The 26,238-nt window shown below is 41.0% G+C and overlaps 8 protein-coding genes across 9 annotated transcripts; 3 read left to right on the plus strand and 5 right to left on the minus strand.

The window, feature by feature from the left end:
- The first annotated feature begins 258 nt into the window (after positions 1–258).
- LOC117789077 lies at positions 259–6,217 on the plus strand. Its single transcript, XM_034628103.1, has 2 exons — positions 259–4,735; positions 5,689–6,217. Exons 1-2 carry the CDS (start codon positions 702–704, stop codon positions 5,750–5,752), a joined length of 4,098 nt encoding a protein of 1,365 aa, XP_034483994.1. The 5' UTR covers positions 259–701; the 3' UTR covers positions 5,753–6,217.
- A 2,128-nt stretch (positions 6,218–8,345) lies between these two features.
- LOC117788068 (sorting nexin-33) lies at positions 8,346–11,575 on the minus strand. Its single transcript, XM_034626735.1, has 3 exons — positions 10,733–11,575; positions 9,003–9,655; positions 8,346–8,794 (listed from the first exon to the last, which is right to left on the minus strand). Exons 1-3 carry the CDS (start codon positions 11,477–11,479, stop codon positions 8,503–8,505), a joined length of 1,692 nt encoding a protein of 563 aa, XP_034482626.1. The 5' UTR covers positions 11,480–11,575; the 3' UTR covers positions 8,346–8,502.
- A 455-nt stretch (positions 11,576–12,030) lies between these two features.
- LOC117786763 (integumentary mucin C.1) lies at positions 12,031–14,943 on the plus strand. Of its 2 annotated transcripts, XM_034625130.1 has the most exons (4): positions 12,031–12,178; positions 12,346–12,570; positions 13,084–13,170; positions 13,207–14,943. In XM_034625130.1, the coding sequence occupies exons 2-4, from the start codon at positions 12,471–12,473 to the stop codon at positions 13,566–13,568; spliced, it is 549 nt and encodes a 182-aa protein (XP_034481021.1). In that variant the 5' UTR covers positions 12,031–12,178; positions 12,346–12,470; the 3' UTR covers positions 13,569–14,943. The 2 variants fall into 2 exon arrangements, with proteins under 2 accessions (XP_034481021.1, XP_034481020.1); XM_034625129.1 differs by having other exon boundaries at positions 13,084–14,943.
- Positions 14,944–15,751: 808 nt separating this feature from the next.
- LOC117789219 lies at positions 15,752–16,895 on the minus strand. Its single transcript, XM_034628309.1, has one exon. It carries the CDS (start codon positions 16,775–16,777, stop codon positions 15,845–15,847), a length of 933 nt encoding a protein of 310 aa, XP_034484200.1. The 5' UTR covers positions 16,778–16,895; the 3' UTR covers positions 15,752–15,844.
- A 47-nt stretch (positions 16,896–16,942) lies between these two features.
- Positions 16,943–18,256, plus strand: LOC117789220 (transmembrane protein 50A). Its single transcript, XM_034628311.1, has 4 exons — positions 16,943–17,103; positions 17,169–17,303; positions 17,402–17,531; positions 17,978–18,256. Exons 1-4 carry the CDS (start codon positions 17,020–17,022, stop codon positions 18,085–18,087), a joined length of 459 nt encoding a protein of 152 aa, XP_034484202.1. The 5' UTR covers positions 16,943–17,019; the 3' UTR covers positions 18,088–18,256.
- LOC117789218 (chitooligosaccharidolytic beta-N-acetylglucosaminidase) lies at positions 18,255–20,893 on the minus strand. Its single transcript, XM_034628308.1, has 3 exons — positions 20,685–20,893; positions 19,520–20,154; positions 18,255–19,462 (listed from the first exon to the last, which is right to left on the minus strand). The coding sequence occupies exons 1-3, from the start codon at positions 20,762–20,764 to the stop codon at positions 18,360–18,362; spliced, it is 1,818 nt and encodes a 605-aa protein (XP_034484199.1). The 5' UTR covers positions 20,765–20,893; the 3' UTR covers positions 18,255–18,359.
- A 614-nt stretch (positions 20,894–21,507) lies between these two features.
- Positions 21,508–22,905, minus strand: LOC117787047 (general transcription factor IIE subunit 2). Its single transcript, XM_034625491.1, has 6 exons — positions 22,716–22,905; positions 22,547–22,651; positions 22,327–22,489; positions 21,977–22,267; positions 21,833–21,920; positions 21,508–21,768 (listed from the first exon to the last, which is right to left on the minus strand). The coding sequence occupies exons 1-6, from the start codon at positions 22,775–22,777 to the stop codon at positions 21,599–21,601; spliced, it is 879 nt and encodes a 292-aa protein (XP_034481382.1). The 5' UTR covers positions 22,778–22,905; the 3' UTR covers positions 21,508–21,598.
- A 568-nt stretch (positions 22,906–23,473) lies between these two features.
- On the minus strand, positions 23,474–26,131 carry LOC117788134 (RNA-binding protein 45). The gene is made up of 9 exons (XM_034626800.1): positions 25,654–26,131; positions 25,384–25,578; positions 24,923–25,317; positions 24,775–24,838; positions 24,613–24,710; positions 24,446–24,552; positions 24,206–24,376; positions 23,978–24,051; positions 23,474–23,682 (listed from the first exon to the last, which is right to left on the minus strand). Exons 1-8 carry the CDS (start codon positions 25,968–25,970, stop codon positions 23,980–23,982), a joined length of 1,419 nt encoding a protein of 472 aa, XP_034482691.1. The 5' UTR covers positions 25,971–26,131; the 3' UTR covers positions 23,474–23,682; positions 23,978–23,979.
- Positions 26,132–26,238: the final 107 nt, after the last annotated feature.

The following is a 26,238-nucleotide window of genomic DNA, read 5'->3' on the forward strand; positions in this document are numbered from 1 at the left end:
TTTGATGAAAATTTAAAATTAGAAATAAGATTAGATTAAGGTAAAACATCTTAATGAAGGTTTGAAGTTCGTGAGCTCTCAGGGAGAGAAGTTAGAAACTTTAACTATAAAAAAAATTTATATATTAAGAAAATTCTAACAAAAATCCTTCAAAAATTTAAAAAACTCTAGCTGAAAAGTAAAAATAAATTTTAAGAGGTACAAAAATTTGGAATAACTTTTCTGAAATTATTTTTGGGTAAGAAATCAAACCAGATCGGAAGTTTTCGCTGTATGGGCAACCCTCGACAACCATACAGTGCTACAACAAAATTCATTGATTTTGTCAACGTAAAAAACACACACAGCGCATAGCTGCACAGGCGAAACATATAAAGTGGAAGTTAGTTAAATAAATTAGGAAAAGAACAAATATGCCAGACGAATTCCAACTGTGAAGCTACGCAAAACGCCAGCAACGAAGTTCCAACAAGAGTTTTTGTTGCCTCTGCTCCCAATTTCCAATAAGAAAGAAGTGCGAGAAAAAGAAGAGCATACGGTGTAAAAGGAATACAAAAAAAGAAAAAGAAAAACAACAACGCAAGCAAAAAAAAAAAAACAAAACATAGAAGAAAATAAATAAAATACAATAAACAAAAAAATGACAATCGTTGTAGAAGAATAATATTGAAGCAATTGGAGCTGCGGCGTCCGGCCGTAAAATGCCAAGGAACACTTGCAGGCCAAGTGAATGTGTAGCTAACGGTAACGGTAACGTTAACGGCAGCGATGCAGCTAACGGTAAACAGGATGACACTGCCACAACAACAACAACAGCTGCTGCTGCTGCAGTTAAGCAGGAATTCGAGGCAGCGCCTCCGGTTTGCCACAGAAAATCGGAGCGACGAAAAATCGCACGCGATATTTTCTTGGTATTCGAGGAGCAGCCCACAAGACGCCGCCGGGGGCGTGGCGGGGCAAGGGGCAAATGCACGCGAGCCAAACAGAAATTTGGACATTTGAAAGTGGCCAATACGCCGCGTATTAACAAGAATATATTGCGTGAAATCAAAACGGAACCAAAGTGCAGCACAGCAGCAACATGCCTAGTAACAGCAGCAACAGCAACTGCAGCAACAGCCACAGCAATAGCAGCAACAGCGGCAGCTGTAGCGCCAATTGTTGCTGCGGTGCCAGCAACAGTTGCTGCGGCAATGCCAGCAGCAATGCAGGCGGAGCTGGAGAGCGTGGAGAGAGAGCCAGAGAAGCCCAAGGTCAAAATGGCCACAGTGAAACTTGAAACCAAAACAGCATCAAATGCAACAGCAGCAACAGTTGCTGCGACAGCGACAGCAGCAACAGCAATAGCAATAGCAACACCAGCAGCAGCAGCAATAAAGCCACAACTTTGTGACTACTCAGAGCAATTGCTGCCACAAGCAACAGCAACTGCAAGCGAGGCAGCAACAGCGACAGCAACTTGCACCGCAGCAACAACTGCAACAGCTGCAACAACAACATGCCCTGCAGCAACAGCGTCGCCCACAATGCCCAGCGTGAATCCCATCTTCCTGTGGGTGAAACAGGATGACACCCGGATTGTGGAGGTGCGCTGCGAGGATTACGATAAGCGTAATCGCATCCGTTTGACCAAGACAACAAATGGTTGGCGCTCCATGCCACGCACAGATGCCTCATCCACGCGAATTGTCAAGTTCTTCCACAGTGCGGCGGCGCCCTTGATGAAGGTCAAGCGGGAGCAGCTGCAGCAGCAGCAATCCCTGGAGCAAGAGGAGCAGCAGGAGCAGTTAGAGGAGGAGACGTTGCAGCAGGAGGAGCAGCAACAGGAGCAGGAGCAAAAGCAACAGCTGCATAACTGGACAGCAGTGCAGCCGGAGCAGGAGGAGGAGGAGCAGCAGCAGCTGGAAGAGGAGCAGCAGCAACATATGGAGGAGCAGCAACAACAGCTGGAGGAGCAGCAACAGCAATTGCCCGCTGTCATTGAGAATGTTGTTGTCGTTGTGCCCGCTCAGCAACAACAGCAGCAGCAGCAGCAGCAATTGGAAGCGGATGTGTGCTTTGATGCGCTGCTGGACAGCGAGACGAATGCATCGACCAAGGCGACCAAGACCAACAGCAACAGCAGCAATAATAGCAACAGCAATCTCCCCACGCCAACATATCAGAGTTCACCCACGATAACCAGGACAGCAACGCCATCTCCAGCGCCCTTGGAACTGCAGCTGTGTCCCAAAACGGGTCTCTTTGTGCCCCAGGGAGTGGCCGCCGTCGTGGACAATGTGGAGCCGGCGGAGGAGGAGCAGCGGGAGCTGGAGGAAGCGAGCAAACCTTTGACGGATCACGTCAGTTTGGATGCCAACACAAAGAATCTAAAGGATCTGCTGGATGATGCGGATGAGCTGCTCCAGAACTGCAGCAGTGACAATGGCAGCAACGGGGATGACTTGTTGGATTCGCTGGTGAAGCGCAGCTGCGAGGATAACCTGACAGCAACGGGAGCAACAAGTGTTGCTGCTCCCACGGCATTGGGATTAAGCGCGTTTTGTGTGCCCGATGTGGCGGGCAAAGAGTTGCCCAGCATTCTGGGCATGGACAGCAGCGATGCACCCAAGTGCCTGTCCTTCAACGAGGCCGGTGAGATCGAGGGACTCAATGGTGATCTCTTCCTGGGCATCGATGCCTTTGACAAGCAACCCGAGCCGGTGGATACGGAGACGGAGCTGGAGACGGAAGCGGAAGCGCATCCAGCGAACACGGAGACCGTTGTGCTCATGTCCAAGACGCCGCCCAGTCTGGAAAAGCAGCTGGAGCCCGAGCCGCTGCTGGTGCCGGATGAAACGCCCAAGGATTTGAGCTACAAGAAGCGGGAGGAAGTGTGTCCGCCCTCCGAGTCGCGTAGCCAGTGTGCCGTCACCTCCAGTTCGGATATCCTCAAGTCCAAGTCACCAGAGCCGGAGCTGCTCCAGCTGCCAGCCACCAGCATACCAGCCGAGGTGGAGACCACGTCGGAGACCATCAAACATCTGATATTGGAGCAGTTCCTCAAACTCAATGGCAATCCACAGCAGCAGGCGGAACCCATGGATCTGGGCAAGGCGACGGGACGTGGTGGTGACAAGCTGCACACAGTGGTCATAGATGATGAGGACGATGAGGATGGAGCGGATGCGGAGCCGGCGGAGCCGTTAAAGAAACGCCCCAAGGCCATTAAAATGGACAAAGATCCGGATGCACTGACTCAGCTGAAGATGCTGATAAGCAATCCACAGTGGAAGGTACCCGATCCCATACTCGTGCCAAAGGATCGACTGGGCGCGGTCTTGGCCTCTCCAGCCCGTGAGATTCCATTGCTGTTGACCACACGGCCGGAGTTGCGTCTTCCGGAGGCATTTGCCTATCCGGAGATCATACAGAATCCCAACATACTGGTCGTCACCATGGAGCAACTGGAGGCCATACTCAAGAACGATGCGGATCAGGCCAAGACCGGTAAACCCAGCGATGCCACGCCTCCCGCCCAGCCTACACCCGTATCCGTGTCCGTTTCCGTGCCCGCCTGCCTGCCCAAGGTGGCGGCCAGTCCAAGTGCACAGAAGCCACCTCATCCTCAGGGACTGCACAAATCCATGACCCAAGCGTGTCCCGCTAAATCCACAGCTGCCACGCCCATTTCGGTGGCAGCACCGCCGCCCACATCCTCGCCAGCAGCGGACTCGAGCATGTCGACGGAACTGAATGCCACCACATTGGCGCTGCTCCAGCAAATGCTCTGGTTGCCCTATTTCGGGCAATTGTCGCAGGAGTTCTTTAAAACCCTCAAGGATCCGTTGGGATTGCAGCGGAAATTCATGAGCAATCTGTTGCCGCTGTACAACAGTCAGTTTGGACTGCAGCATCTGGATGAGCTCTACAAGCATTGCCTGAAACAGAAGCCAACGGCGGAGGAGCAATCGGCTGGAGCTGTTCCTTCTCCAGTTCCTGCTCCTGCGCCAGCTCCCGCTCCCGCTCCCGCTCCTGCCAAGCAATCTACCAATGCCTTCAATGGCTTTGGCAATCCCATGGAGCTGGCATTCATGCAGAAGCTACTCCAGCAACAGCAACAGCAGCAACAGGTCAAGGAATCCTCCCAGCAGCAACATCCTCATCATCATCATCATCATCTGGAGCACAAGCGTGCCAGACGAGATACAGATGCCAGCTCCTTGCACATACCCGACTTCAATAAGCCGCCAGCAAAGGCAACAACACCAACAGCAACAACAGCAACTGTTGCTGCTGCTGCTGCTCCGCCTGCAACTGCTGTTGCTGCTGCTGCAACAGAGCACAAGCCGCGTCTTACCTGCAAATCTCTATCGAATCTCTTGGAGCCGGAGAGCAATGTGGTGCCCCTGCTGAATGTTCCCTTTGATGGACTGCGTCGCGTTAACTCCATGCACAAGGCGTCCCATGATCTGGCCAAGGAACCAAGCAGCGGACGCACCTTGCGCTCCAGCAAGGCATGTGTCACCTATAATCCTCTAGAGCATGCCAAGCAAACGCAGCAGCAACAGTTGCAACAGCAGCAGCAACAGTTGCAGCGCAAACGTGGCAACATGTTGTCGCTTGAGGTGCAACAGCAGCAACAACAGCAGCAGCAACACTTGGCGGAGGCAGCAGCAGCAGCTGCAGCAGGAGCAGGAGCAGCAGGATCAGCAATGGATGCCAATTCAGCGCTGTGGCATCCGCTATTCGGCAGGTAAGAATTACTGAACTTAATAGCCCAATTCCACTGAGAATGTTACATTTTTTAAATATCTTACATATTTTTTTTTATAAAACATATTTAAAATTACATAGTGTAAATGCTGAATCAATCTAGAGGCCAAATCATAAACAAAATTATATTCCGCTTGAAAATCGGTTGAGTTTTGATAAAGTTATGACTGTTTGAAGTTTCGAAAAAAAAATTATGACTGTAGTGACCAAAAAATTGCATTTCTTAAGTAAACAAAATTTTGATGCAGAAATAATAATAATTACGACTTAAGGAGTCCGTTAAAAGTGAAAACTTGAGATTTAAAATATTCAATTTTCTAAATTTTAAAGGCGGGACCCTTATATTCGAAACAATGAATTTAGAGGAAAATTATTTTTTTACAAAATTAATTAAATTTGAATGCAAAATGATTTTAGAGGTCAAACCATGAGAAAAATGACCTTTCATTTAAAAATCGGTTCAGTTTTAACAAAGTTATGAAAGTTTGAAATTTATCAGACTTTGGTTCTAGCAACTTTACAAGTCAAAATTTTAGTCAAATTTAGCCTGATTTTTTACAAGAAAATGAAACCCCTCAGAATCAAATTTAAAGTATTGTTTTATACTAATTATGATATAAGGAGTTGTTTAAAAGTGAAATGTTGAGTTTTAAAATTTTCAATTTTCAAAATATCAAAGGGGGGACCCTTAGCATCGAAACCATGATCTAGAGGAAAAATAATTTTTTTTTACAAAATGAATTAAATTTGAATACAGAATCAATTCACAAGCCAAATTATAATTGAAATGATGTTCCATTGGTTGATCGGTTGAGTTTTAATAAAGTTATGGCAGTTTGAAGTGTTAAAATATGTGTTTTCAGTAGAATATTGATACAAGGACTCTGCTTAAAAGATATTTAATGAGTTTTTTTTTGACATTTTCGTTGACAGCAATCCCAAGCAGGGCTACAACAGTCCCTGGCAATGGACAACGGTGACGGCAACTGGCGAATGACAGTCAAGTCGGGCTCCCAAGGAGCCAACGACGGCAACAAACACAGCCAGCAATAGCTACGAGGAGCAACAACAGCAGCAACAGCAGCAGCAGCAGCAACATGACTACAACAACAGCAACTATCATGCCAAGCAACAACAACTCAACACCTCAACAGCAACAGCAGCAGCCAACAATCAAAATAATCACAACAGCAACAGCAACAAGTTCAGTTATCCAACAACAACAGCAACTGCTGCTGCCATGGAGAATATGTTCCAGAGCAATCAGTTGCTGAACTCGTATCTGTATCAAAAGAACGATGTTGCTGATGTTGCTGCGGGTTATATGACAGAGCAGGGTTACTGGCAACAGCAACAGCAGCAGCAACAACATCAACAACAGCAGCAGCAGCAACATCAACAACAACAGCAGCAGCAACATCAAAAGCAGCAACAGCAATGGAGCAATCACAGCAATAGCAATCAACGCAACAGCAACAACAACAGCAGCAACAACAACAACTATGCCAACAACTATGCCGCAGCAGCAGCTGCCTCCATGTACATGCAACACTTTAATCCCTACATGCAACAAAAGGCGGCATTGCTGGCGGAAAAGGCGGCACAAGCAGCTGCTGCTGCGGCCAACAAACATGGCCGATATGCCGGCGATTATGGCTAAGAGCAAGAGGAAGAGACAGAGTTAGAGATGTATAACTTCATTCATATAACCAACAACAGCAACAGCAACAACAACAACAACAACACTTGCATATTAACATTAAACATATAGGAGATAATAACTTAAATACAAGCATATAGAACTATACAACAGCCGATATGCCCAATACACATACATATATATATTCATATAGAATATATAGCATAATGTGCTTAACTGCACATGCAACATTTGTCACTCCAATTGTTGTGCATTTTATTGCATATTATACAACTAGAACTTTTTTGTAAATTTATGCCAAAATTTTTGGTGCAATTATCGTGAATGTGCAATTAAGCGAATTATGCTGTATATAAGAGTCAAAGGTCACGTATAGTTCATTTTTATTGAAAGGAATTGCTAAGGAACATTTTCCGTTAATATTTAAAGCAACAACAACAAGGTAACCGGAAAACAACAATAATTAAAAAACAAAACAAAAAACACATAATTATAAACAATTAGTAAAAATTTGTTATTGGTAGTTTGTTAACAAAAAAAAAAAAAGAAAAGGAAAGAAAAGAGAAATCTAAAAACAAAAGATAAAAGTAGTTGAGAAAGCGAAGAAGCAAAAAAGAAAAACGAAAAAAGATTAAGGCAAAAGTAATCCTAATTATTGTATTATTGTTAACCCAAGCTGCGTTATATTATTATTATTATTATGATTATTATTATTATTAACTCGTGTGTGTGTATATAGCGTTTTTATCTAGATGTATTACACTTAGTAAGTCCCCATTAGACCAACCCGTAATCTTTATCCGACTTTATCCTTATCCCTATCCTCGTGCACCTCTCCAACAAACCAGGCTAAAACCAGATCCTTCCAATGGAATCGCAGCGCTAAAAGGCAATTCAACAATTTTATTTGTATTCATTCCGCAAAAGCAAAGCTACAAATTGAAGGTTTTCTGTTTTTCACTAGTTATTCCTTTATATTATTATATTATCATTATCATTATGCTTATTATTTATGTGAAAAAACAAAACAAATATCGAATCCCCCTTAAAAAAAATGTGCAATCTTCATACATAAATAATTTATGTTTTAGCAAACAAAAAACAACACAAACACAAGAATCACAAAAAACAATCTTATAACTGAGACATGGCAAAAGCAAAATGAAAAATAAAGAAAAACCTTTTAGAGAATTTCGCTGATAAAGGCAAGAGAATAGCAAAAAAATATACAACACAAATATTCTTTCATTGGTATTGGGATTGATCGCAAAACTGTTTAATGTAACTTTATTGCGGCTCAATTGAATATTTTTTAATTAAAAAGGAAAAATGCAATCTTCTGCCGGGTTGGAAAAATATTTTAAAGCCTACTTTTGGCCAACACTGGATTTAATGGATCATAAGAGCAAAAAAACTTCTAAATCGATTTAAAGTTCAAGTTTTCACTCAATGATCAATTTCACTCAGTCCCGCAACTCACTCAATTTTACTATTGGCGCGCTCCAATGGAGCCCACATTCCACTGGCTTCCAGGCTAAGTTTGAGTGAGTGTGTGTGTGTAGTCAATTGAGCGCCCTTAACGAGAGAGTCCTGAGTGAGAGCGCCCTGAGAGTTCACAAGGTATAAAAGGAGCATAGGACGGGAAGCAGACATCAGTAGCAGTGATGTGCAGACCTGGAGTGGTCCAATCCCATTCTGAATTTAAGTTGATTGTCAAACAAGTTTTACATATAGAAATATATTTTAATTTCGGTGTATATAGATAGATATATATATATATAATATGTATAAACATATAAATGTTAATTTCTGTATAAATACGCAACTTTTCACTTACAAACAATATTATTGAATAAGTTTATCGTTTAGTTAAAACCACAATCTAATTTTAAGAAGTTTTTTTCATATTTTCTTATCTTTTTTTGTTTAGTTTTTTTTTTTAGTTTTAGTTTTTGTTTTGTTTAAACTTTAAAGCATTTCAAATGCGCGCGTGCGAATGTTTTCAGCTATTTGTAGTGTGTGTGTTTGTTTGTGTGTGTGTTTGTGCTCCCAGCCGATCATCTATAATTCACATTTTGGATATTAGACTACTCAATCTGACGATGGGCCTCCTGGAGGCGTGCCACAACGCCCTGATAGAACTTGATCTGTTCGCCAATGAACATCTTGAGTGTCTGCTTCAGATGCGTGTCCCGTTCGCTCTTGAAGTGGGTGAGTTCCGCTAGCACCGTATAGGAGACGACATCGGTGCGTCTGTTCACATCCTGCAGCTGGGCTTGACTCATCTTATTCTCGGCAGTAATACGCTCGCAATCCTTGCGCTTCTGTACGGCGCCCTTGTGCCTGGAGAAGACATCCGGGAAGCAGCTCAAGACGCCTCTGCAAGCGGACAAAAAAAATAAATCAATTATAGAAAAAAGTTCATCAACCAGTGTTGTAAATCGTTAGCAAAGTATTGCTATCGATATTAACGATAGCATCGCAAGGACACAGCGATACATATTTTTAATATCAATGCTGCAGCCCTAAACGATATTTAACGAGAATATCGATATTTTTCTATCTATCGACTATCACAGCAACTCACCTGTAGATGTGCAATCGATCGGATAGCGGTATCCAGTCGTTCTTTGGCTGATCCCCAAACATTTGGCCAACGCCAATGAAAATGCCGCCAATGCGACCGACGCTATCGCTTAACGGCACTCCATTGCGTGTGGGAGCACGGCGTTCATCGATAGACAGCGCTTTGGCCAATTCGGAGAGACCATCGCCAATGCGCTGGAATTCCTTTTTGCTCTGGGCCAACGACCGTTTGGCCATATCATTGGAAATGTTATTCAAATTGCGTATGGCCGAATCCATGTTGTGAATGAACTGTGTCCCGCTCTCCAGCTGAGCATCGACCTTAGAGTGCAGCAGATGATTGGTGGGCGGCGAAATTGCCATGCAGTAGTTGATGTACATATAGGGATCACATTCCGCTTTCCGTTTGCCCGACTTCCACATCTTTTCGTCGCGGCAGGTGAGAAAGTGATACCACACCTCGCATTTTGACATGACCGGATGTCGGCACATCCAATCGACAAACTCCTGCAGCTGCACCCGACGATGCTCCACAAACTGCTCCTCATAACGACCGGAGATCTGTTTATCCGGCAACGGTGGCACCGGAATCAAACAGAACTTGGCCGTCAAACGTTCGTGCAGCCAATCGAAGTGTTTATAACGACGCGACACCTGTGACCCAAAATAAACAATAAAAAAAAGACAGAGATTAGATATAAATTCAATTTCGAAATGTGACACACACAAATACACTCAGTGGAAGTCTGAGTTCTCAAGTCTGAGTCATGTGCATTGGCAATAACAACAACAACAACAGCTACAACTACAAAAGAAAACACTTGCCACACACACACATAAAATGGGGGTGGGGGACAATAATTGAGTTGCAACTGAGTTGGAAATGCAGCAAAAGTCGATTGCCTTTTTGCCCAATTAAACCCAAAACTTTAACTTATACCATATTCTTACACTATGCAACACAATTTATAATTCAAGTTTAATAATAATGTCATTAATTAGTTATATTATTTATGATTCATTCTTTAAATTGTTTACTTTGTTAATAAATAACTGGAATATTCGAATTTCGAAATTGTGTTGCATAGTGTACACTCATACACATAAGCAGCGTCGATTGCCCTTTTGGATTGCCCCCAATTGAACTCACAACTTCAACTTCAACTTACATCATGCTTACACTAAGCAACATAATTATTTTAACACTTTAACTTGAAGGGGAATTTCCTGGTTTATAAATATATATAAGGGGAATATTCTAAAAGAATCATTATAATTTTGACCAGAAATCGTGGCAGACACCATAAGTTATATATATTCCTGATCAGTACAATGAACTGTGTCGATATAGCCATGTTTGTATATTTCTATATAATTGATATTATCTTGTATATTGTAACGAAATTTTATCGAAATCGAACTCCTATAACATATAGCTGTCATAGAAATAAAGTTGTTATTATTTGAAGATATCTTAACCAATCTCTCAGATGTTTTAGACATACTGAAAAAATTTGGTTCAAATCAGAGAACTATATCATATGTCTACCCTAGGAACGATCAGTCGCAAACTGAACAAAAGATTATCAAACCTTTCCTTGTTGTCAAGTAATTCGTTGTTAGTTCTATAAATAAATCCGAAATATACGAAATTGTGTTGCATAGTGTAACTCATAAATAGAAGGGCTTATCAACGTATACAAAGACGCTATATATAATGGATATACTCACGGAGATATTATTAAAACTAGGCGTCAGCTGGTAGGCAATGAATGTTTTCATTCCCTTGAACTTGGATTCCTTTTTGGGACTGGCCACCACCACCGAGTAGGGTGAATGATTCTGTGTCCACTGATATATGGAGTCCTCCACTTGCGTTATGTAGGCCTTTTCGCATTCGGGTATAGTCTCCTTGCTGCTGAATAGGCCAAGTATATAGGAATCGGAACTCTTGGCAAACATGCCCTTCTTCATGGTGGCAGCACTGGCACTGCCCGCTGCAGTGGAGTTCAACGATATGGCATCCTCGTTGGGCGCCACAGGTAGATGCCTGTTGTCATAGTCGCTAGTGGAGTGCGAGATGCCGCCAGTGCGGGCTCCTGCTGATGACTTGCCACCAGTTGGTGCAATCTCCGAATATGTCTCGTTATCATCGCTGTCCGACCAACTGTCGTCGTCATTGTCAGGTGTCGGGTCATATCGAGGCGCTGGTGGCATTCCAAAGGGATCCAAAGCCTGAGCCGCCGACGGCGTTGCACTTATCTCCGGTGTCGTAAACTGACGCGCCTCCGCTGCGGACATCACCTCCACGTAGGCCGCTGGAAACAGACCAATTTGGCCCCGACTGTTTTTGCCCTCCCACCAACCTTCGCCTACGTCGCTCCTTGTCACGGTTAGAACGTCGCCAGCGATTATCGATAGTTCCGATGAGCCTGGCTCACCAGAAAAATCGTACATAGCACGTACGTAAGATGTCATTTTGATTATTGCACGATTTTAACGCGTTTTTTATCTAAATCCGCTCCCATAAAACAAATGAAAAAGCCAGTGTCTGAGTCAGTGTGTGTGACTATTGTGACCGACTTACGTACGTAAGGGCTGCCACCGGGCCCAAATTTTCAATCTGGCAACTCGTACCATATTAGTCAAATTGCAAAAACAGTTGAAACTAAAAACATTAAATTTTTTTAGTTTTTCTTAATATTGAAGACAGATTTTTTTTTAATTTTTTGCAGAATTTATGTTAGAATTTTGTCGATGTTTTGATATTTTTATTGAAATTAAATTTTTAACTTCTCTCCCATTGGTTTTACGAACTTTAAACCTTCATTTTATATCTTTATATTATATAATTTCGTATTTTAAGTTTTCATTAAATTGTAAATTTATTGCAAAGTTATTGCAATTTTTAATTTAACTTAAATTTAAATCAGTAATGGGCAGAGATGCGACGGCACAGCTGATTTACAAATGTGCTGCCAACTTGTCATGTCATGTCGCAAATGGAACTAAAAATCGCAGCTCTACTGATTTCGCAATGGGAAACCGATGACGAATCGATAATATCTTAATCGCAGTGCAAGCGACTCTGTGCGGTGGGGAAAAAAAAATCATTTCGTGATTCGTTCGATTGGATTTTATTAATCATTCTCTAATTGCGCGTTGCCGATTTTGTTGGTAAGTGGAGCAAACAGATTTAATAATATTTCACATAGATCTGCAACAGAAAATTTGCCAATTTGAGAAGGCAAATATATACATTTTGTTATACTTGCGGTTGTACTTGCTAATTTTTGTTTTTCACCGACTTTTTCACTCTCTATTTTTGTAATGCATCAACACAGTGACAACAGCAATAAGCGAACACGTCAAAAGAAAGAAAGAAACGACAGAGTTCTCGAATAAACCCAAGAAGTAAACAAGCTAATCGGCACTCGTGCAATTTACCATTAAAAACGATAGCAACAAAATGCAGCTGCAGGCCAAATATTTGCTATTATGTCTGTTCGTCGGACTGTTTGCCTCATATCGTTGTCAAGGTGGAGCAGAAGGAGTCGCTAAAGGGGAAGGTAAGAAAGATTGCCACAACGAAATCCATTCAACTGCGTATGCGAGTGTGTGTGTTCTGTCGTGTGTATGTATGCACATGAACATTTAATTTGTAAGTGTATTTGTACAAGTATGAATGTATTGGAATTTTAAATGCCACACTCGTTCATACAGAGGCGCACAGCTTATTTGACCCCACTACATTTTAAACTGATTGATTATTATTGCTTAGTGCATAATTTATATAAAAAAATATGTAAAAAATTCAGCAAACTGTTTGTTAACTAAAGATAAATTCATTGAAAATGTGTAATATGTAAGACTGTTGGGTTTAATCAGCTGGCAGCCACTGTATGTATGTATGCATGTGTGTGTGTGTGCAAGTCGTCAGCGTAATTGAAGAAGATTTGCACAAAGAGAACTTTCTTTTGACTAAAGTCAATTGTAGAATACAAATTTGTATAACAGTTGACTTGAATTACTTTTGGTACTTTTGTTATATGAGTTTGTTTGCCTGTGTCTACGTTTTTTAGCCTCTTCTGTGACGGCCACTACTGTAACAGTGCCGACATCCGATGATACTACTACCAATAAACCAACAACTGAGAAGCCGACAGATCCAGCAACAACAACACCAGCAACAAATACAACAACAACACCAGTAACAACAACAACACCAGCATCGACGACAACAACAACACCAGCAACCACAACAACAACCACAACAAAACCCACAGTCCCCACAACCACTCCAAAACCAAACCCCGATAACTCAACTACAACAACCACTACCACCACCACCACCACCACAGCAGCACCACCAACTTCAAGCACAACTCTAAGCCCGAACACTACAACAACCACAGCAAAGCCAGCTCCTCCTTGCCCACCCTGTAATCATTTCGATGGCTCCTCGTTCATTGGCGGCATGGTGCTGACTCTGGGACTGATAGCCATCGGTCTGGTGGCCTACAAATTCTACAAGGCACGCAATGAGCGCAATTACCACACTCTTTGAGCCGCCACAGCCTTTACGTCGGCCTTCAATGCAGCAGCCGGTGGTGGTGGATCATCCGCAGTGAACAATGCCGCCACGGATGCCGAACGTGTCCGGTTTGTTCAGCCATCAATTCCATTGCGATCGCCGCCAGCGCAACCACCACCTCCTCCTCCTCACCATTCAGCGCAACTATTAGCCGGGTCCGGTGCCGGTTTCGGTTCCGTTGCGTCGGCGACAGCAGCAAACTCAAACCCACAAAATAATCATAATTCACCCTCGGCCAGAGATCGGCTGCTGCACACGTAATTTATCTCGGGAGAACAACAACAGAAACTATCCAAAGAGCCCCCGATTATCTCCTTCATTTAAAATACACAAAAACTGTACCCGTATAATTGCAAATATTAACCGGATATTTTCACAAACAATTTGAAATCGAAATAGAGTCTGCAGAAGACAGAAGACTCCGCATTCTTTCCTTATCAGCTATTATATACATATATATACATACTTATTATATTAAATATTAATATACATTTTGAATGGCTTTTATAAATCATATGAATCACGAGTTTCGCTGAAGTTTAATCAGCGGATGTTCAACGCCTTAAATACTATATATATATATATATATATATATGAATGAGATGCCCTTAATCTTCTTGGCAACCATGAAGAAAAGTCAAGAACAATTAATAAGAATGATATGTAATGATAATACTTGTGTGTGTGTATGTATTTAATCGGAAAAATGTTAATTGAGAACGTTAAGTATATATATATATGTACTACAATAACAGCAAATATGTGAGACTGTATGGGAAATACTTTGGGATCCAAGTTGATTCCAAGATTCCAGAAGTTTAGGTGAAGGTTAAGTAAATCGACAGAACACTCCGTGTTTTCTCTTTTCTAAAATAAAGGGCTATAAATTTTGATTGTATTTACAAAAGAAGGAAAAAAAAAACAAAATCAATTTTAAATAACTAAAGTAAAACAAAACAAAGGAAAAATCAACTCATAGGGATCTAGGCATATATACATTTCAAGAGCTATACAAAATGATAACAAACATATTTCGAATTAAATTGCATTCTCTTTTTTCTATTCCTCTTGTGTACAAACAATTTGCATTTTGAATATGAAATTAAATGCTGATTACATTTCTTATATTTGCACCAACAACACACAAATGTACTTTCTCTATATATAGTATATATATATAGCTAAGCTTGTCCGTGTCGAAACTACAGAAAAAAATCAATAAGAGAGAAACTGACACGGAATCCAAAATGGAATATATTATATAGTATATGAAGATGATATGCGTTTGCCTGTGAAGGAAGTTACCCTACATATATCATAATATCAGCGGGTCCATTGGAACCAACATCAAAACAAGAAAAAGAAAAGAATATTGAGAGTTATACATATTATCATACATATATGCGATTGTTGTTGAATATTTTTTTTATATTTAAAGTGAACAACACATATGAATCATCCAAGCAGCCAAGAATACCCAATTTTTCCCCACTATCTACACTTATTGTTGGACCTTCCCAATTCCTCGACACAATATAATCTCATAAAAATTAGCCACACTCAAATATAAATATATATATATAGGCTTAAATAACAACTTATGTATATCCAGTAAAACTCAACCGGCTTATTAAACAAATACCTTACTATGTATGTATGTATATCGTGTACGATAATAAATATTTTAAAATTTAATTCAACATCTTTATGTGGAAAGTCTCTGAGTTCAAAGTGTCAATATAGACTGAATCAAGACTTTTTGATTATTCAAACCGATTAGTAACCCACTTAATTATAACGGTTAGTTTCGGTTCAGGCAAGCATTAAATTTAATTATGTTGTTAAAAGGTAAACATCGTTTTTCAAACTAATTTTTATTTTAGATTTGAATATTGATCTTATTAAACAGATACTTTTTTGAAATCGTATTTTTATTTTATATATTAAATTATATATATATATAATATAATTTATTTATTTTTAAATAGTAATTTATTTTGTATTTAATTGCGTTTTTATTTGCTTTAAATTTGGTTTATCAAAAAGTTCTGCTAATATATCATTCAAATATGTTTGCTAATTAAAATTGTCAATATTTTGCAATTCGTAAAGGGTCTCCCACTGTCGAGTATGCCTTTTACAAAATTCTAAGGGTAGTTCTGGTCAAATATATAGTTTATTTAACACTATATCTTATGTAAAAAGTGTAGATACATATTATTAAGAGGTAATCCTAATGCAGTTATTAACTAGTTAGCGGTAGCAGCTTTCTTGGCCTTCTTGCTTTTGGCCACTTTGTTGGGAACCTCTTCGCCAGTTGCTTTTCGCTTCAAGTTCTTATTGTTTGCTTTCTTCTTCTTCTGCTGCGTATTGAAACGCAAGACGAGCTTGCTGCCGGAAATGTTTAGATCCTGTTTGATGGCTTTACGGGCATCGTAGGTGGTGGGCAGAGTCACAGTGGCGGCGCTATAGTCACGGAATCTCCCCTTGCCGGGTTTGATTTGAATATCGACGGCATTCTCGAAGAGCTTGCGCACCTGAGCCACGGACGCGGTCTTGGGCAGATTGGTGATGACCACCGATGAGGTGAAGTTGTCCTTGCGCTGCACCTGCTTTGTGGCGCGCTTTAAGAGGGATTTGTTTTTCTTTTTCTCTAAAGATTGCTGTTTGCGCGCCACAAGTTCGTTGACAAACTCATCCGAATCCGTCTTGGGCAGCGAGACATAGATGCCCTTGAATGCTTCATCGCTTGCAATGGATGTTTTGATGTCCTGCAGAGCTGCATCCCGATCCTCCTGCGACTTGAATTCCACCAGACAAAAGCGCGCGTGTTTTTGACGTGGCTTTGACGCCTTGGAGACCAGCGGATGCAGTGCCTTCACCTTCGAATCGAATTCCTGGTCATCCAACGGAAGCTTCTGGGGAAAGCGCACATATAATCGAGTTCCCCTTAGCTGCTCGTATTTGTTGTGTAGTTGTTCTTCAATCAATTCCGCTTTCGATTTGGTCGCAGTCTCTGCTTCCTGCTCCGATTCAGATTCTGATTCTGCGTCATCTTCATCTTCATCAGATTCTGTTGCACTGGCTTCCAAATCCATTTCGCTCTCCTCGTCTGATGCTTCAGACTCCTCGGCGTTGCTTTCTTCCTCATCCGAAATTGGTTTTTCAGTCTTTTTCTTCATATTTAATTAAATAAATTTGTTTATTTCGCTTATGTTGCACGTGCTATTGCAATAGGGTTGCCACCACAACTCGCCCTTCTTATACCAGGGCTAATGAACAACTTATACAAAACAGCTGTTTTGGTAACTACGATAATTGCTCGATAAGTCGATTGTCTTGTTACATTCGATATATTGTACAGGTGCAATAAAGTCTATCTATATTTTGCAGTAAAACACTTTTTTTTAAGTAAAAATTAACAATGAGCATTCTAGAGAGCATTAAGGAGTGGTTTTCAGCCGAACAATGTATGAACAAAGTGGCCGCCATATTGGCAGGATTTATGGTAAGTTCAAATATGCGTTATTTATGCGTAATTGGTGAAATATTTTCTCTTGCTTTTGTTTGCAGTTCTTCACAGGGTGGTGGATAATAATCGATGCGATGTCTGGAGATCCAAATCATCAAATAACGACAGGACATGTATTTATTGGCATTTTCGGCACAATTAGCTTCTGCATGATTAACATTGTTAAAGGCGAACATGTAAGTAATATAATTATAAATATACCCGTATGTATATAAATATGTAGTACATATGTACAAAGAAAATGAGTCATTTGTTGTTTTTTTTTTGTTTATAGATTTCAGAAGATAACACCTCGGAATGGGGAGCGAGAAATGCTAAAATTGTGCTGCTCCTAGGTTTTATTATGGGATTCGCCTCCATCATAGCCGCCATTTGGGTGATGATCTCGGATTTTATCAACAACGGTTAGTAAATTATAATGGTCTGCTCGAAAGTAACAAAAAAAAAACCCTTAAATAGAGGGCCATTTAACATGAATTTAGCCGTAAAAATTTGCTTGGGCACTCAACTAGTTTATTTTTTAAAAATCTTTGAAATTTCCCTATAACAAAAACTTACTTATTTTTGTTTTGTTCAATTGGTCACTATTACAGCCCGTTTACTAACACTGATTTCTTCGTCAAAGATACAACAAAGCAACAACAAGAAAAGGAAATTTTGCTTGGAAATTTCAAAGATTTAAAAAAAAAACTAGTTGAGTCCCCAAATTAATTTTTACGTCTAAATTCATGATAAATCTTCCTCTATTTGGAGTTTTTGTTTTGTTTGAAGTTGGCATATGCTAATAGATCATTACCAATAATAACATTCAAATAATTGTCAAATTCAAATTCTTAACGAATCTTCGCAGATAAAAAGGAAACGAGTCTGGGCGTCTCTTTGTTGCTGCAGAATGTCTTCATCCTGTTTGGCAGTTTGGTGTACAAATTTGGACGCAACGAGGAGCAATGGAATGAATGAAGTGCATCCCTGGGAACTGTGCTGTGCATCTATTATTAGTAACCATATAATAATCAACATTGTATTCATAAATCACAAAGATTGCAAATGTTTGGACACGGTGTCCACTAAACAACTAATCTCATCTAAAGATAATAATATTAAAAAAAAAGAACGAGTCAATCGCGAATGAATCAAGTGTTAATTTATTGCAGGCACAATGCGAGTAGAAGACCCAACCAGACTCTTCTACATGAACAACAATTTCATGTGGATGCAGTGCATCCAACTGGCTATGAGGTGTAGGCGTCAACGGGACACTCGTTCTCATTCTGCAGACACCACTGAGGCTGCAGTGCCTCGGCTCCAATGCCGTTCTCCACAAGGCGTTCCCGATGCAGCAGCATGCGTGCCTCCGCCTGCTTCCAGCCCTCGACGGGATTAGACCAGAGACGTTCGGCCAAAGCGCTGGCTCTGGGCCAGAAGCGATTGTCCAGTGTGTGCTCATCAATCTGCTCCGACCAGATGGCTGCCTCCGCGCCCAGCACATGATTGGGGTAATCCCCACCGATTTGACTGATGTTATTGTCGTAGACCTTCTGCCAGCCAATGTAGGGAGAGCACCAGTTGTTGCCACCATCCACCCAGCCAGCACCACCGCAGTCAAAGTAGAGAGCATCGTAGTTGGACACGATGATGCGGAAGCCACGCTTTAAGATCTTCTGAATCACACGATCATCCCCCTTTGTCCAGATTTGTATAATATAACGCTGGGGATCCAGGTACTCGTCAATGTAGGGCTCATCCGTCAACCGGCTGGTCCACAGAATAATGGGCACTTTTGCTCCGCCGGCTACAATGTCCAGACGTTTCAGTGCCTCCGTTTGATAGTGTCCCCACAGGCGCATAAAGTCCGCTTCGGTTAATCCCCAGCCACGTGCCGTCATCCAGTTGCGAATGGTCTCGCTGCTGTTCCAACAGGCGACGGAGACTTCATCGCCGCCCATGTGAAAGACATCGGGATTGTGCAGCTTCCACATGTCGCCAAAGATGTCCTGCAGCACATTGTACATGTCCGAGTTGGAGGGATCCAGTTGTCCGCAAGGTGGCTCCACACAGTACTGCGCCCAGGGCTGGGCATTGAAGCAGGCGGTCATGTTCTTGTGCTGCCATCCCTCACCCACATGGGCGGGACTGTCGAACTCGGGCAGCACACGTATACCTCGCACCTGGGCATACTCGACGACATCCTGGACAGCCTGGTGGGTGTAGACCTTGCTGGGCGTATAGGCACCCAGCTTGGACAGCTCCGGACGATTGGCCACCTCCAGGGGGAAGCTGTGAGAGTCGGTGATATGCCAGTGGAAGGTGTTCAACTTGACCATGGCCATGGCATCTGCAAATAGCAAAGATTAAGAGATTTTCATGATTACATAGGTAACTCAATCCATACCAATGGTTCGCTTAATAGACTTCACAGAGTAGTAGTTGCGGGATGTGTCCAGGACGACGCCACGCCACTTGAAGACGGGAGCATCGCTGATAGAGGCATTTGCCGTAACCTGCACCTCACGGCGTATATCGTCAAAGACAATCAACTGATTTAGCGTCTCCAGACCATGACGTGCTCCATAGAAGCTGGCCGCCGTAATGTTGGCATTAACCTGTCCAGCGGCATTGGAGTCAATGTTCAGCACATAGCTTTCATCCGTCTCCAGCTCCAGTCTGGTGGGAAGTTCCGTTTCAGCGGTGTGGATGTTGATGGTGAATCGATAGCCACCCTTGGTGAGGCTTCTGCGATTGGGAATCTTTGCATTCAGCTGGTCCATCCACCGCTTCTCCACCTTCTTCCACAGCTTGTCCTTGTTATCCGTGCCACTCACTTGGAATGCAATGCTGGAAATGTCCACTTGACGCATTACGGGTTCCAGCTGCACAGCTCCCGTGGGTTTGGGCCACAGGGTGCCAATGTTGCTGCCACAGAAGAGTCGGCAGACCGGGAGACTGATCGCCTTGGCGAAGTTCTTCTCCGTCAGCTCCAGCTTGCGACAGACGCCTCTCTGGCACTCGTAGCCATAAATCAGATCACTGAAAGAAAAAATACAGTGGAAAATCGAGATTTGAAACTTGTAATTGCATTATTTGTTAGACCCTGCACTTAAACAGTTGAAAGGGTATATTAAAGTGAAATGTGCCTCAAAAAGTGTACAGTAAGGTTTTTGACAAAAAAAATATCCATTTATTATTATTTTAATTTTATTAACCCAAATTTATATGTTTTTAAAAATAATTTATATTAAATTTAATATAGTTCGTCACAAAATTGAATGCCAGAATTTTAGAACAATTCGAAAAGCGTTTTTTTAAGTGTGTGTACAGTGTGTCAACAAGTTGTTATTGTTATTGACAAAAAATATAAAAAATGTAGTGGTTCAAAAAAGCTACAAGCGGCTGTATAGTAGTAAAAATAGTTGTGTGCAAAATAGTAGTAACTTAATTAAGGCTTAATTAAGTGGATTCCAAGTTTTCTTGTGGTATGTGAGTGTCTCTGTTATTTACAAAATAAGTACAGGGTCTCTCACATTCGTGTGCACACTTTGATATTAGCTTCCACTTACTCAGCTCCTAAGGCAGCTCCAGGTGATGGCGTTAAGCCAAAGGCCAACAGTGCGGTCACCGCCAGCGACAAAAACTTCATTTTGACGACGTTTTATAAGACACAAACAAAAACAATAACTGTTCAACGCACTGGGAATAATAATTACAAAACGGGTTTCTCTTTGGAACCCCTATCGATTCGCAAGTTCGCCGCTATATAAATCTATATACAACTTGAGTCGAGGGCTCTTCGGCGCCGACTGACGACTTTGTTTTGCTTTGTGGTCAATTTATCGGCTCGGCAGTACTCGAACATCGATAACGAATGCGCTCACACAGATGCAGGCACGCACAAACACAAGCAAACACACACGACCGTTACGCGTGTTGTTGTTTATATGTTCCAAGCAAAGATTACATATTTTTGCTTTTAACTATCGTTCTTCTTGTACGTCAAGTCATATTTTTAAATTCAAATAAATAAAAACCACTAGAAGATAGCAAGAGTGGTTGTAAATCATGGTGAAAGCAACTTTGGGTACATATGCATAAATACCAATATATTTAACATTTCTCACCTCCAGGAATTTCTATATATAAGCATAAATGTTTAATAATTCTTTCACCCGGGAATTTCTATTAATATACAATAATATGCGAAATATTTGTGCAAGGTCAGCAAATAGTTGATTTTTTGCATATACTTACCTTACTTAATTATGGACTTTAAATCGTTGGACTTGCGAACGTTTTAAATCAACTTGTTGTCCTCATAATATATACCAATATTTTTAATTATTCTCAACTCCAGCACTTTCTATTAATATACAAAAATAAGCGCAATATTTGTGCAAGGTCAGCAAAAAAAACTGATTTCTTTATTACTTCTATATATATTTTACATATTAATTAGTTATAGAATATTTTAGTTAATCTACGTTGGGTTCGCGCCCTTTAGTGTCAAGGTGTTGTCCTCATAGGTCTCCAAAACATCAGCCAAATGCTCATTATCTCTGGGTTTCTTGAACTGTCGCTTCTTGTTAGCCGCCTTCTTGCGCTTGGGAACGGGTTTCTTGAGACCATGATCTTGCATTGAACGTATGCCTAGAGTTATAAAGAATACACATAATAAGTAAATTACATAGACGCATTTCAACCGTATTTTTACCTTGTTTCTCAAGGTATTCATCAATTTTGGCATCGTCCATGGCATCGACTGTGGCGGAGCGCCACAGTTTCTGAAATTCGTCATCGACCTGAAAGGGTATCAGTTATTTAGTAATGTAGTTAATATATTTGTGTTTAAGCTTACTGCAAAATTGGCGGTTCTATCGTTATAAAACAATATCTTCTTTTTGTCAATGGGTCGTATTATAAACAGAATTTCGGCTGCACGATTTTTTAAAACCTTTTCGCAATGCGGCAGAGATTCTTGTACGTCCTCCAGTAAAATGCCACCCAGTCCCTTCAAGTCGTGTTGTTTTAGCAGACGCATCAGAGTCTTGCCGTCTTTTATTTTGTAGACGGGCTTAAAGCTAAACTTTGTGCCATCTGGTGTGACATCAATCTTGGGATTGTTGCTGAGCGCTTCTCCAGCCAGCCACTGAAATGAATATTAAATATAATTAAGGAAAGAGCCATAAAAATACTTCCATGCCTTACAATTTTCACAGATTGACCAATATCCAGCTGATTGGTCTCGTCTAGTATCTCCTCAATGCTTAAAGGATGATCATCGCCATCCTGGTGACGGGTGCGCATGAACTTTACTATTTTGGCCAACACTCCAAATCGATATTGGGAGCTACCCGACATCGTCTTATACCTACAGGAAGAAACAGACTTAATTAATGGGTTTCTAGAGGAGATCGCCAGCACTTACGTTGAAGCATCCAGCTTAGGAGCCGTCGGTGGTCGCATTTTCTTTTGGGAGTCATCTCTGCTGGGTGGTGCTGGTGCTCTTTCCGTTCTGTTTTTCTTTTCAACGCTTAAAATACATAAATAATGAGTTGTTATAAGACACGCTGCCAAGTGGAATCTACAAGACTTACGTTGGCGTTGCCATTGCCCGTTTTTTGAACGCTTCGCGTTCGCGAAGCAGCGCGGGATCCATATTTGCTTATTTTTAACTTTAACGTGATTTACTAGAAAGATTTTAAAACAATTTGAGCAAATTACAATTTGTTGTCAATTTTCTTCTTCCATGAAAAAAGAACAGCTGAGTTGATTTGCCAGGGCTACATGAATTCCATTTATCGGTGTGCAACATATCGATACTATTGTTCAATGCTTGAGACTCGATAGTACCGATAGTTTACCAGCTGCTTGGCGCTAAACATCGAAACGAAAATTGAGTTTGAAATGAAGCTGGTTTTAATATTTATATATATATTTATAATGAAAATGCAGATTTTATTTGGTAATTTCGTTTATTAATATCGCTTTTAAGGGCTTTACATAATAGTTGCACTTAATATATTTTGTCATATTTGAGTGGTTAATTTCTGTGCGGAATTCTAGAATCCGTTAGCTTGCTTTTTTTGAATATATATATATTCGTATCTTTGTCGGAATACGTTAGTAAATTGTACAAAGAGTTCGTTTAAGTATAGAGTTTCTTGGTTTTTGGTAACGGTAATTGCGATAGATTCGATAGTCCCGTTAGTTGTTGGTTTAGCAATCATTGCGGTTTCGTTGGCTCCGTTCCGTTCCGTTTAGGTCTGGTCTTTAATGGGTACTTGAACAGGTCAATTGTACAGTTGTTTTTTGGTTGGTATTTCTTGTATTCCGTTTTCCGTGTCCCGTTTTCTGTTCTCATCACTTATTGAGTGTGATTTTGTGGTTCTCGTTCTGGTTCTGGTTGATTCCGTAGTGTTTTGGGCGGTTGTTGTTGTTGTTTTTTGGGTCAGTTGAACTGTTTAATTGATCTGTATTTGATTTATTTGTTTTCTTGTTTTTTTTGAAAGTAAACTAACTCGTACATTATGTTCTTTGTTAAGTACAATGTTGTCAGTGGGTCTGTGGAAATAGAAAGATAAAAATGGTTTTGCTTATTATGTTCGTGGTCGATGGCAGGATCGTCAAATTGTTGAATGCGCGTAGTTTAAGTACAGATCGTTGGTTGTATCTAATTGTAATAAAACAGTCTGAACAATATATGCGATAAGTCTATATATATATATATATGTCATTTTTTTTAGATTTTACACTAACACTAAGCAACTTACCTCAGATCAGGCGATCAACGCATTCCAACTTAGGCTACATTAATATATATAGACATACAGGATCATTATTAAATGGGATTACTTACACTTAGTTGCGCCTCAATCGCTTCCTGCCACTATCATCGCCATCTGAGCCACTACGTTCTTCAGCTTCCATAACCTGTTTGAAGGATAATCATTTATTTTATTTAAATATATACAAATTTATGTAGTACTATGTTGTGTGCAAATTTCAGCCTCCTAGGTCTTATGGTTTGGGCTGTGCAATGATCAGTGAGTGAGACAGAACAATGAGTTATATATTTTACAATTACCTTTATTTTCGTGCCACAGATTTCGGCACCATTTAAAACACCTATGGCTTTTTGGGCACTGTCACGTTCCGAGTATTTGACGTAACCACAATTTTTGTTTGGCAATAGATAGACATCAATAAGTCCCTTCCAGCAGGAGAAAATGTTCTTCAGAATTGAGTGTGGTAGATTCTAAATGTATAAAAATATATAAATACAATTAGTAATGATTTTTATAGTTGTAATATTTATTAAACCCACTGCTGAGAGCACAATGAAGAGCCTTTGAGCAACTTGGGCGTCTGGAGAAGCAAGCGGTTGTGTTGGTGGCAAAGGCACATTGCAAATTGCATCCTTTTTGGTGCGTTCTGTGAAAATAACATTTGTTTAGAAAAGTGCATAATGTTAAGTTGAGCATTTAAGCTTACTGTCTATAAACGAAGTGTCCATACGAGCTGAGCTCATGCCATTCACTTTAACAATTATACGCTCGCCCATGGGATATTCTAGGCCATGCAGCTTGTCTCTGTAAATGGGAGATGTGTTGTAGTAAAGCCAACAAAGGGGGAATTTTATATTAATAGGTTTACTTGGCATAAATTGCAGCTTCGGGATTATCGTAGACAACCACAGCTTCATTTGTGCGCGGACCATCTGTAATAATATGGAATATTTGATATAATTACTATAATGGTTAATTTAACATAATATTTTCTAACTTTTAATGTCTCCACTTACGCTCACGCATAATTTGACAGTAGTCGAGACCGGGAATAATGTCGAATAGACGCCAGAGTTGATCCTGGTTAACACAATTGCTGACTGTGACCTCCAGGCAGGTGGGCTGTGGCACGGGAACGTTTTGCATGCGTAGAAACGCAGACATGTCGCTGTTCACTGATGTATTCCAATCATTGTTGAAACTACTACTGCCGCCTCCACTGCCACCACCATTGTAGCTAGAGCCACCGCCGCCGCCTCCACCGCCACCTCGTCCCGAGCTGTACATTGGACTGTCATCGGCGAGTCGACCATACTGATCCCGCTGTGTGCGCGAAGATCCCTTGGGTTCGGCAAAGACAGCCTTGTATTTGGCTGAGCAATTCTCAAATGCCACAGCTGCATAGTAGAATCTAAAAAAGGATAAAGGATTATAAAAATAATAGTTCTTTTTATTGTATGTATGTAGCTAAACTTACTTTGTGAACCGCACATAGCCAAATCCCTTGGGATTGCCATTGTTCTTCTCCCGCACAATGGTCACGTTCTCCACCTCGCCCCACTGTGCAAACTCATCCCTTATGTCATCCTCATTCGCCGTCTTTGGAATCACAATGAACAGTCTCACATATTTTTCTTGCTCATTCTCCGATTTGTTTGAACCTTGATTACGACTGCATAAAATAAAAGTACAGTGATACTTAAAGTTTTGCTGACTTTAGCAATTAAAAATGTGCCAGGTCACTTACTTTGCGGCAACCAGCACCTTTAAAGTTCTGTCGGTTTTTCCAATGGTTTTTCCATTCATCTGTTCCTGTGCCTTGGCGGCATCTGATGTTTTTGAGAACTTCACATAGGCAATTCCCTTGTTCTCCTGTGTGTGCTTATCCTTAACCACCCAAATATCTTCAATCTCGCCGTACGGCGAGAATGCTTCGCGAAAATCTTCTTCGGTATGTGCTTTGTTGCAAATTATAAACAGTCGCGACATTGGCGGATCATCGTCATTCGAATAATCCTGACCACCACGTCCACCTCCGCGAGATTGTGAGCGATAATCTGACATAGTTATTTTGTTAAGAGGTATAACTTTTTTCACCTTTTTGCTATTTTATTGTTTTTTTCGACCAGACGCCGAACACAAACAAAATGGCAGAAGTATCGGAGAAGTGTGAAATAAATGTATACTACACTGTTGCCACCCGGTCCAAAGGCTGCCACCCTGCACAATTTTTTTGATATGGCAGCTCGTACAATTTTTATCAAATTGCAAAAACAGTTGAAACTAAGAAAATTAAACTTTCCTTGAATTTCTCTTAATTTTAAAGTTAAAA

Source organism: Drosophila innubila (genome assembly GCF_004354385.1).
Source record: "Drosophila innubila isolate TH190305 chromosome 3L unlocalized genomic scaffold, UK_Dinn_1.0 0_D_3L, whole genome shotgun sequence".
NCBI classification, from domain to species: domain Eukaryota; kingdom Metazoa; phylum Arthropoda; class Insecta; order Diptera; family Drosophilidae; genus Drosophila; species Drosophila innubila.

Bases quoted from the DNA above. Each gene is read 5' to 3' on its own strand.
- LOC117789077 (XM_034628103.1), top strand. From the start codon at position 702: ATGCCAAGGAACACTTGCAGGCCAAGTGAATGTGTAGCTAACGGTAAC. The intron at 4,736-5,688 runs GTAAGAATTACT...TTTCGTTGACAG, and splicing joins TGGCATCCGCTATTCGGCAG to CAATCCCAAGCAGGGCTACA.
- LOC117788068 (XM_034626735.1), bottom strand. From the start codon at position 11,479: ATGACATCTTACGTACGTGCTATGTACGATTTTTCTGGTGAGCCAGGC. The intron at 9,656-10,732 runs GTGAGTATATCC...TTTGGGTCACAG, and splicing joins CTAGTTTTAATAATATCTCC to GTGTCGCGTCGTTATAAACA. The intron at 8,795-9,002 runs GTGAGTTGCTGT...GTCCGCTTGCAG, and splicing joins GATCGATTGCACATCTACAG to AGGCGTCTTGAGCTGCTTCC.
- LOC117786763 (XM_034625129.1), top strand. From the start codon at position 12,471: ATGCAGCTGCAGGCCAAATATTTGCTATTATGTCTGTTCGTCGGACTG. The intron at 12,571-13,083 runs GTAAGAAAGATT...TACGTTTTTTAG, and splicing joins AGGAGTCGCTAAAGGGGAAG to CCTCTTCTGTGACGGCCACT.
- LOC117789219 (XM_034628309.1), bottom strand. From the start codon at position 16,777: ATGAAGAAAAAGACTGAAAAACCAATTTCGGATGAGGAAGAAAGCAAC.
- LOC117789220 (XM_034628311.1), top strand. From the start codon at position 17,020: ATGAGCATTCTAGAGAGCATTAAGGAGTGGTTTTCAGCCGAACAATGT. The intron at 17,104-17,168 runs GTAAGTTCAAAT...TTTTGTTTGCAG, and splicing joins CCATATTGGCAGGATTTATG to TTCTTCACAGGGTGGTGGAT. The intron at 17,304-17,401 runs GTAAGTAATATA...TTTTGTTTATAG, and splicing joins ACATTGTTAAAGGCGAACAT to ATTTCAGAAGATAACACCTC.
- LOC117789218 (XM_034628308.1), bottom strand. From the start codon at position 20,764: ATGAAGTTTTTGTCGCTGGCGGTGACCGCACTGTTGGCCTTTGGCTTA. The intron at 20,155-20,684 runs GTAAGTGGAAGC...TTTTTCTTTCAG, and splicing joins GGAGCTGCCTTAGGAGCTGA to TGATCTGATTTATGGCTACG. The intron at 19,463-19,519 runs GTATGGATTGAG...TGCTATTTGCAG, and splicing joins GTCTATTAAGCGAACCATTG to ATGCCATGGCCATGGTCAAG.
- LOC117787047 (XM_034625491.1), bottom strand. From the start codon at position 22,777: ATGGATCCCGCGCTGCTTCGCGAACGCGAAGCGTTCAAAAAACGGGCA. The intron at 22,490-22,546 runs GTAAGTGCTGGC...TTCTTCCTGTAG, and splicing joins CCTAAGCTGGATGCTTCAAC to GTATAAGACGATGTCGGGTA. The intron at 21,921-21,976 runs GTAAGCTTAAAC...ATACCCTTTCAG, and splicing joins ATAGAACCGCCAATTTTGCA to GTCGATGACGAATTTCAGAA.
- LOC117788134 (XM_034626800.1), bottom strand. From the start codon at position 25,970: ATGTCAGATTATCGCTCACAATCTCGCGGAGGTGGACGTGGTGGTCAG. The intron at 25,579-25,653 runs GTAAGTGACCTG...TATTTTATGCAG, and splicing joins AAGGTGCTGGTTGCCGCAAA to TCGTAATCAAGGTTCAAACA. The intron at 24,377-24,445 runs GTGGGTTTAATA...TTATACATTTAG, and splicing joins TCTTCATTGTGCTCTCAGCA to AATCTACCACACTCAATTCT.